The sequence below is a fragment of the Dermacentor silvarum genome, chromosome 6, assembly GCF_013339745.2.
Source record: "Dermacentor silvarum isolate Dsil-2018 chromosome 6, BIME_Dsil_1.4, whole genome shotgun sequence".
Lineage (NCBI taxonomy): Eukaryota > Metazoa > Arthropoda > Arachnida > Ixodida > Ixodidae > Dermacentor > Dermacentor silvarum.
Window position 1 is genome coordinate 83,105,177 of NC_051159.1, and position 10,000 is coordinate 83,115,176.

The 10,000-nt window shown below is 51.6% G+C and overlaps 1 protein-coding gene across 1 annotated transcript in view; it reads right to left on the bottom strand.

The window, feature by feature from the left end:
- LOC119456760 (uncharacterized) overlaps positions 1–10,000 on the bottom strand; it is a 59,443-nt gene that overhangs the window by 36,469 nt on the left and 12,974 nt on the right. Inside the window, exons 8-11 of the mRNA XM_049669068.1 lie at positions 9,370–9,807; positions 8,765–9,077; positions 6,331–6,999; positions 3,476–3,777 (exon numbers count right to left, since the gene is read on the bottom strand). Coding sequence (XP_049525025.1) covers positions 3,476–3,777; positions 6,331–6,999; positions 8,765–9,077; positions 9,370–9,807 — 1,722 coding nt within the window. The remainder of the gene's footprint in view (positions 1–3,475; positions 3,778–6,330; positions 7,000–8,764; positions 9,078–9,369; positions 9,808–10,000) is intronic.

The window sequence follows — 10,000 nt, forward strand, 5'->3', positions numbered from 1 at the left end:
GGCAACTAAGCTGATGTTGCGGGCATGATGTCGAGCTTTTTCTTTTTGCGGACGCGAAGCACACTGTCCACTTCATGGCTCCCCCCCTAGCGATGAAGGCATTGCCGTCGAGCGGTTTTTCTTCAGATGGCGTTGCCAGCGTCCATGTGAGCTGGCTTCAAACGGTCTATAGATACCGTCTCTTCGCGTCCGTTGACAAGGAGAGTGAAGTACTTAGGATCGCGCTTGAGGACTTTAAAAGGACCGTCGTAAGGTGCTTGTAGTGGAGTGCGAGTGGCATCGTGACGGATGAAGACATTGCTGGTATGAATCAATGAAGGGCTCATATAAACGGTCTTGCAATCCTGACGAAGTGGCGGTGGTACGACAGTAGCCATAGTAGTTCGCAGGCGGTCGGCGTAAGAGTGTAGCTCGGCTGATGTCGCTTCCGAGGCAAAGAACTTGCCGGGTGCGCGAAGTGTCGTGCCGAAAACCAGCTCTGCGGATGAACACTGTGTGTCTTCTTTCACCGCAGTGCGAAGACCTAGTAGAACCAGAGGCAGGCGTTCTGTCCATGGAATTGTTGAGTCCTGCGCACGCAGTGATGTCTTCAGTTGACAGTGGAAGCGTTCCACCATGCCGTTGGAACTGGGGTGGTAAGCCGTAGTTCGTATGTGTGTTACGCCTAGAAAGCGGGAGAGAGCCCGAAAGAGAGACGATTTGAATTGTCTCCCTCGGTCGGTCGTTATGGTGTGTGGCACGCCATAACGAGCGATCCAGGTGTGCACAAGAGCCCGTGCAACAGATTCTGCAGTGACGTGGCTTAGCGGCGTTGCTTCCGGCCAGCGGGCCCTGCCGATACGAGTATGCAACGTTGATTCACGGATGGTGGTAGCGGACCCACAATGTCGACGTGAACACGGCCAAAACGAATGTCTGGTGGTGGAAAATGACCCGGCGCGCTCGTGGTGTGTCTGTTGACCTTGGCACGTTGGCATTGGATACACGACCGCGCCCAGCAACGGACATCAGCATTAATACGGGGCCAAAGGTAGCGGGAGGTGACAAGACAATTGCGTAGCTCGCACTCCTGGGTGCGATAAGGAGTGTAGAGCGTCGAAGACTTGTCGTCGGAATTCTTGTGGGACATACGGTCGTGGCCGACCTGTAGACACGTCGAAAATGACGGTATAGTCGCAGCCAGGTAGCAAGACCTCTTCGAAGCGCAGGGAGTTTTTCGCTGTTCGGAGTGTCGGAAGTTCAGGGTCTGTGCACTGAGCAGTAGCTAGGCGCATGAAGTCGATGCCGGAACGAGCGGCTGGAGTTGCGTTGATGTGAATCCTTGACAGGGCGTCAGCAACGGGATTGTTGGTACTACTGATATGTCGAATGCCGGTAGTGAACTCGGCAATATAGGCAAGCTGGTGAATTTCACGTGGCGTGTGTGAGGAACTGTTGGAAGTAATAGCATAAATCAGTGGCTTGTGGTCGGTGAGAATAAAGAACCGGCGACCTTCGAGGTTATGACGGAAATGGCGGACTGCGAGGTAGATTGCCAGGAGTTCGCGGCCGAAAGTGCTGTAGCGAGTTTCTTGCACTGTCATCTTCCTCGAGAAGAAATGTATGGGCTGCCAAGCATTGTCAACCATCGGTTGAAGAACAGCACCAACAGCTATGTCGGACGCGTCCACCATAACGGAAATTGGCGCATCTGGCTTCGGGTGCGCTAGAAGAGTGGCGGAAGCGAGAGCATTTTTGGCAGTGCAAAAGCACTTTCGGCAGCACTCGTCCATAGTAGAGGCGTGTTTGCTTGGGGTTTTTTCAAGAGCAGACGGTGCAGCGGCTGCAAGATGGATGCACAACGAGGAATGAAACGGCGGTAGTAATTGATGAGGCCCAGAAATTTCTTTGTGGTAGACGGTTGCGAATAATCTTTATTGACTTGAACGCGGAGCTGAGACGGGCTGGATGCCACGTTGATGAACTCGATGCCCGAGGAAATGGAGGGAATCGACGCCAAACTCGCTCTTCGAGACGTTGATAACGAGGCCGTATTGACGGAGACGTTCGAAGACCTTACGCAGGTCCGAATTATGTTCCGCAGCAGATCGGCTGAAAACGAGAATGTCGTCTAAATAGACAAAACAACAAGTCAGCCCACGTAGCACTTGGTCAACGAACCGCTGAAATGTTTGAGCAGCATTTCGGAGACCGAAGGGCATGCGGACGTATTGAAACATGCCGAATGCTGAGATGATTCTGTTTTAGGAATGTCGGAAGGCTCCACAGGAGTCTGATGGTAAGCTTTAACTACATCCACTTTGCTGAATATGCAGCAACCGTGAAGCGAAGCGGTGAAGTCGTGAATGGGATGAATAGGATACCGGTCGGGAATCGTCACTCTGTTTAACGCGCGGTAATCTCCGCATGGCCTCCAATCACCTGTCTTCTTTGGAACCATGTGTAAAGCGGACACCGAAGGGCTAGCAGAAGGCCGAACGAAACCCAACTCGAGCATGTGATCAAATTCCTGTTTTGCAATTTTCAGGCGGTCAGGTGCTAAGCGGCGGGGTCGGGCATATACTGGTGGTCCTTTCGTGACAATGTGGTGCGTGACCTTGTGCAGGATTGGGCGATCAGGCGAGGGGGGTTGAAATAACTCTGGAAATTATTGTAGGATGGTGGACCAAGGTGTCGATACTTGGGTGTGTGCTTGTAGGAGACGCAAGGGCGGTGCAGTTGTGGTGATGCCTTGTACCGACAGGTTTGTCGTGGAGTCCAGCAGGCGGCATAGGCGTAGGTCGACAACCAAGTTGAACTTCCACAAAAAATCGGCACTGATGATGGGGCCGCGGACGTCAGCGATGGTGAAAAGCGATCGAAAGGGACGCTGCGGTCCGAGATGGAGAGTCACTGATTTCTGGCCATGTATACATTCTAAAATTAGAACCGTTGACCGCAGTGAGACCAGTTGAACAGTTGACCGCAGTTGACCGTCTTCGGTCGTCAAAGGTAGGCGGAAGCACACAAATTTCTGCGCCAGTGTCTACAAGGTAGCGAACTTTCGTTACGCGGTCGGTGACATAGAAAAGACTGCTTGACGCAGGGCCGGTAGCACTTGCCGTCATCAGTGACTGGCCCGACCGTTTCCCGAAAAGTTAGACGGTGGACGGCACTGACGTGCACGAGTGCCGTATCGGGCATGGTACCAACAAATAGCGGCAGTGGATCAGCGGGAGTTGCTTTGGTTGGGTGTCCGATGACGTGACTGGTCTCTACCCGCAGAGAAACGCAAGGTAGCTAGCTCAGTAGTTAGTTGATGCACTTGCGAAGCAAGCTGTGCGTTTGAGGCGCTGAGTTCGTCAAAGCGCTGGTCTAACTTTAACGGACTCGAGACTGGCGCCTGACAACGGTCGATGGCAGATACGAAAGGATGGGAAGTATCCATGATCTGGTCTGCCGTTGGCGCAGGTGAGGCACATAAAATCATCCGTACCCGATTCGGTAGACGCTGAATTCATGAAGAGTTCGCGGACGATTTTTTGAGTCTGTTGAAGATGAATTGCCTCCGAGTAGCAGGGTCATGCGACGAAGCAGCTCGGTCGGCTTTCGGTCGCTAAGTTCCTCCGATGATAGAAGCTGTCGAATGCGTCGTGACTCGGAGTCTGTCGTGCGTCGTAGTGACCCTCGTTTGAGGATGTCGTAGGGGTTGTCAGGTGGGGGAGTGAGCAAAACGTCGCGGATCAAAGCTATGGTGGTAGGGCTGAGCGCACTCATAACATAGTCGTACTTGGCCGTCTGCGATGCGATGCAGTGACGGCGGAACTGCGCTTCGATTGGGAGAAACCAGAGCTCACTATCTGCGGGCCGGAACTCGGCAAGCTTGAGTGTGGCGATTCCATGTCGTCGAAGAGAAGCGGCGGGACGAGTAGTTGCGATGCGGAAGCGTCCGAGGTCACCAACTTGTGAGAACAGAAGACTCGGAACAAGCAAACATTTATTCGTCGGGCAACTAAGCTGATGTTGCGGCCATGATGTCGAGCTCTTCTTTTTGCGGACCCGAAGCATACTGTTCACTACATACATTTGCTATTTGGCAGTTTTCCATCGTTGTTTAATCACGGGTTCCTCGGAACGAAAGCTTTCGCAATGACTGATAAATTCCATCTCAATTTTCTAAAGTTTTCTGACTCGCCGAACTGCACGCTATGTAGTGAAACCTCGAGTTACGAAGTCGATTAGGCCCGACAATTCGTTAAAGGAACACTCAAGAAAAGATCAATTTGAACTGTATTGGTAAATTATCCTTGTACAATACCAAAAAGAAAGGAAAAAGAAGAAAAAAAAAACAGCGTAGCTTGCGCTGGAGGCGAAATGCTAGAGACAGCGGAGCTGATGGGCACCTAGCTAGTCCTGGGTTTTTGGGCTAGGCTAAGCACTACCAAGTCATCCCCAGCATTTCCGGAATTTATTGATTGTTGATCAACTATTGATTAGCTATTGATTGGCTCTCGCAAGGTATTGGCCACGTATTTTGCTAGGCTAAGCACTACCAAGTCATCCCCAGCATTTCCCGGTATTGATTATTGATAATTGATTATCGATTAGCTATTGATTGGCTATCGATTGGCTAGCGATGACTAACCAAGCTTAAGTAGTCCCAACCATGCTTTGCTAGACTTATCCAGGCACAGCTTCGCTAGTTCACAGGGGCATGTGCTATTGCGCTGGGACCCTTTCTGCACGACCGCCAGAATCGGCCCCCACATTTTCTGTTCGCGAATCACGGACTAACGGCCGGCTTAAACAGCTCCTCTCTTAAAAAGCCATCGTTAACTGAGATAAGACGCTTGGTGAGCCAGGCAGCCGCGCGTCTGTGCCTTTCCCTTCATTGCCACAGAAAGTTGTCCGCGAGCAGAGTTTCGCCGTCGCCAGCAATTTGACCTTCATTTGACCACTGCTGCGCCGTAGCCTTGGCAATGCATCACGTGACTCGCCGCGCCGTGCTCCGCCGGCGTCTGACCCGCATTGATCACAGTAGTCTTATGGCGTTTTTCACTGGTCGATCTGGAGCGGCCGCCGAAATCCTGGAGCGAGCGCTCGCAATTCACCAACCCTAATCTGCCAGCGGAGAGCGAAAATGCTCCGCGCTGGATCGTACCGGAAGTCTGCGCACACACATCACAAAAATCAACTTCCGCTCTGCATGTTTCTATGGCCACCAAGATCGCCGTCCCCCACCGAGCGGAAGTGACGTATCTTTTCGTCCTATTTCCGCCCGAATCCGCGCCTCGGCAGCGGAGCAAGTGAGAGCGATCCGGCGCGGATCGAGTTGATCCGAAACGACCAGTGAAAAGCGCGAACCCGCTCCAGATCGACCAGTGAAATTCGGATTCGCAGCCGTGGAGCAAAAAATCCTGCTCCAGATCGACCAGTGAAAAACGCCATTACTTTCTCGAAAGCGACCACCCCGCGGATATCGCCCGGCGAGCTGGTTCACTGGAGAGGGTCCTGAATGCCTAGCGTGCGAAGCTAGCCTCGGAAACTGAGAAAGAGCGAGCCATTCGGCTCGCAAAACGCTTGCACTTGTTGGCTTATAATTATACCTGGCCTAACAATGATTGTATACCTAAGTATAATAATTACAGCTAAATCAAAGGTTAACCAATTGAAACACCAGGCAAAACCAAGCTATCGCTTTGCATATCCAGGGTTAGCTGAGATAAGCCGCAGCCATTTTTTGTGCGCATTGATGCGATGAGAAATAAATACGCGTTCTCAAAACGGTGCATTTTGCGATTCCCGGCGGTTGTTTTTAAAGCGCCGTGTGTTACGGCTTCGCTTCGAATCTGGTTGGGCGTGAATGGAAGAACGTTCGTGTACTTAGATTTAAGTGCACATTAAACAAGCCCACGAGGTCAAAATTAATCCGTAATCCTTTACTATAACGGCGTGCCTCATAATATCATGTTTTTGGCACGTAAAACCCAGAACTGAATTGAGGCGAGTAAATGGAGAACACTTAAAACACTCATGCTAATAACATTATTCAAGAGCGAAAAATATGTTCTGGCCGGCGTCGTCTTTGTCAGCAGCAGGTGCATATCTCACTCATCATATAGACAACGGGCGTATCAAACATCGTTAAATCTCAAACATCGTTAAATCGAGTGGAACGTTGAGGTTACATATAGTTGCTTCTATAGGTTAACTCGCAAGGCTCTATGAATTGGGGGAATCGAAAGCACTTCCTTGGGTAAAAAAATTCATGAAATCTGGTTTCATTAAACGGAGCCCTGACTATAGATATATTGAATAAAGCCGCCGCTTGCTGGACGCTTTGTTAAATACCTCGGAGGATGCACTGTCGCGTGCCAGCAAGACGTCCGTGTGCGGCTGCAGCCTTCCGAGGTCGTAGACGAGCCGGTCGGCCCCGAAGCGCAGTGTCAGTCCTTCCTGAGCGCCGGCTTCGTAGCGGCATACGATGAACATGAGGAACGAAGGCAGGAGCCAGCAGGCCAGCGGCGTCGACAGCGTCTGACGCGTGTACTGGCGCCGCTTGAACAGCATGGCGAGGAAGATCTGGCCCATCCGGGGCTTGCCGGCCACCATGTCGCGCAGCGCGTGCACGTGCCGTTCGATCTGCAACGACGACTCGTACTTGTCATGTTCCTGGTGCGTGACGCCTCCGACGTTAGCGGTGGCCATCACCATGTTTCGCTCGGTGTGCTCGGTCATTTGCGCGCCACTGGCGCCGGTCGTCATGCCCATGTGCTGGTGCTGCTTGTCGGCGCCCAGTCTGCTCCTGTTGAGCGCAGCGGCACGCCGCTTGCTGTCCAGGCTGCCGGTGTCCAACTCCATGATGACGCGCAGGAAGACGTCCGCTATGGTGATGACGCACACCCTGTACGACTGGATGGCGTACTCGACTTGTCTGCGCTCGACGATCAACAGCGCGTCCGACACGGGGGCGTAGTCTTGCTGTTCGCCCAGGCTTAGGATCGCGAAACGCTTGTGGTCCTGCGGGTGGATTCGTTTGTTTTCAATTAAGGTATACTCCGAGTGACACAAGCTTTATGCATGTTTATTTCTGCGGCAATAACTTATTTCGAATGGCGCATGAAGCTCTCACAGTCAATACCCACAAGTCCGAGATAGCAGAACAGGTCGCGCGAGTGCTCGACCCAACCACCACCCACGTCTACAGCGATCGATTCACACTCGGCCGTCAAAGCCTTTCAGAAAGGCGCCGTTGCAAGACAAGCACTACATATAATCAATACATCCGCACCGCTGCAGCATCACACCATCTTCTGGTTCCCGGCACACCTCGGAGAGATTGAGGACGCCCCTCCCAATCTCAACGAGATGGCTCACAGGAGCGCTCGAGACCTAACCCTCCGCGATGCCACCTATTCTGGTCGTGACCATCCCCGCGAGAATCGGGACCCTCCCTCCACATACAACGAGGTCACAAAGCACTTTTATCTAGACCGCAGAATATACAGCCCACCTCACAATAAGCTCACCAGGCCTCAAGCCATCACCTTCAGAATGCTTCAAACCAACACGTACCTCACGCAGAACAGACTACATCACTACATGCCTGAGCTATACACAACATCATATTGCGAAAATTGCCTTGGAACACTAGACGTACCTCACTTGCTCTTGCCGTGTGGTCGGACCCACGCAAACAAGAATCAAGACTCCGCAACGCTACAAGAAGCACTACGCGGCACGGACCTGGCGGAACAGCTCTGGGCCGTCCAGCGAGCCCACGATGCGGCCAGGGAGCTAAAACTCCAGGTCCCAACGTGGGAGTAGCCCGCTCTATGAGGCCTTGCGCCCCGTAGCCCGCAGGACCTTACAATAAAGTTATCCCATCCCATCCCATGAAGCGTCATTACTGAAAAGGCATCTGCATCACTATTTCAGCCCTGAATGTGCCGTTGTTTCTGTGCCTCTCCAACCTTTGCGAATTTCTACATCGGCACCTCATGGTAAGGAACCGTGAATCGATGCTGGTTGCGTGCTTTCGAGCTTCACGTATGCGTTCGGGTATGTGATTGTCTTGTCAGCGTCATGTAATGCCTACTCACCATTATAGTTTGTGTATGTTGGCAGGTATTGTCATACTGCAGACATTGTGCATGTTCACTTTTTTTTTTAATGGGCTCATTGCTTTGCACTGCGGCGCGTATGGGACATATATTTGAAGCTAAAGTTAGGACTATATTTTGCTGTACGCGCATTAGCCACTGCATTATATATATATATATATATATATATATATATATATATATATATATATATATATATATATATATAAACAGCGAAGAATGACAGCATATTGACAGAATTCAGGCTCACGAACACTACAATGTACTAAGATTACATGCTAGAAGCGCTCTAGCACCGGTTTACCAGGTCGACGTACAATGAGCACGCGCCATCGTATATACCTATAGCAAAGGGAATTGAGCAGGACTCGTGCAACTAAGACATAGTAATCCAACCAAGATAGAAGTTCACAAGGAGGTTAAGCGATCGATCGGCTCGCAGTCATCAACAGTGTTTCAAAAAGAATGTCGGTGTATACGTAGCCAACGTTTTGACTAGAGGAGTTGTCTTTGCTCTGACGAGGACAAAGTCCCTTTGTCGAAACGTTGGCTTTAGCGACATCTATTGTTCAACCACATATATGTTGTAAGCATTCTGTGAAGCGCACAGATCGAAACACAGCTGCACCCAGCCGACTTAGCACGCGTCGAGTGCTCCTTGCCTGCAGCAGGCGCGCATCCTTGGAGGCCTCCCTGAGGGCGAGGACGAGACGACTGGTCTGGAAGTTGGGCGCCTTCGTGACGTGCAAGTTGTAGCCGCAGCCGTAACGGTGTCGCAGGAATGCAGGCGTGCCGAAGCACTTCAGTCCGCCATGACCCAGGATGGCGACTCGGTCGCCCAGCGTGTCTACGTCGTCGATGTCCGACGTCGTCATCACAACGCACGTCTTCTGCTTGACGTTGTTCAACACGTCCCATACTTTGTAGCGGGACTCGATGTCCATGCCGAACACGGGCTCGTCAAGTATGAGCACCCTGACGACGAAAAAAATAATAACAAGAAGAAAATGAAAGTGTGTACGCTAATGCCGTGACGATGACACATATAATCTCGTAAAAGTCCAATTCCCTTGTTCCATGTGTTCAAACCTAAGTGAACGCAATTAAGTCTGACTGCCACCCGACTATCCAGCTGCATGCTGTAAACCACAACGCCGCTCCGTAAACGCATCCGAAATGCGTTTTCTGTGTGCTTGCTGCATTACACTAGGCAAATTTCTCAGGATTTGAAAGCTCAGCGACTGACAACATGCACTATAATACGTACGTGGGGTTCAAGAGGATCGCAATGGCAAGATCTAGTCGCCTCTTGGCCGATCTGGTCATGTTGGATGTGAGCACGCAGGAGAGCTCGGTCAGTAACATCATATCTGTCACTTCTACGGCGCGCTGCACCAACTCCCCACCGAGCAGGCCTCCGAGACTTCCGAAAAAGAGCAGGTGCTCGTAGGCCGTCAGGTCGCCGAATAGCACGGTTCTCTGCAGCACGACGCCCATGCTGGCGCGGGCGCTTGCGGTCTGGCTGGTAACGTCGAAGCCCTCGACTATGACTTGACCATCGCTGGGCTTCTCCATGCCGGTAACAATCCTCACCAGTGACGACTTGCCCGACCCGCTCGGCCCGATCACCACGAGCAGCTCGTTGGGATACGCCTTGAAGCTGGTGTTGCGCAGGACGTGCGTGTGCTCTTTCTCGTACTCTAGTCTGTGTAGAAGAAATGCGCCATTCTGAGCCCTTTGATGACTATCTGATTAAGTGTTTTACGTCCGACATCTGCATGGTATATATATAAATGGAAGAGGCATCGAATTAATCCAGGGTTTTTCAACGCGCACTTCAATCGACCTGGGTGCATGAGGAATGAATGAATGAATAGGTCTTTAATCGCTCAGGATGG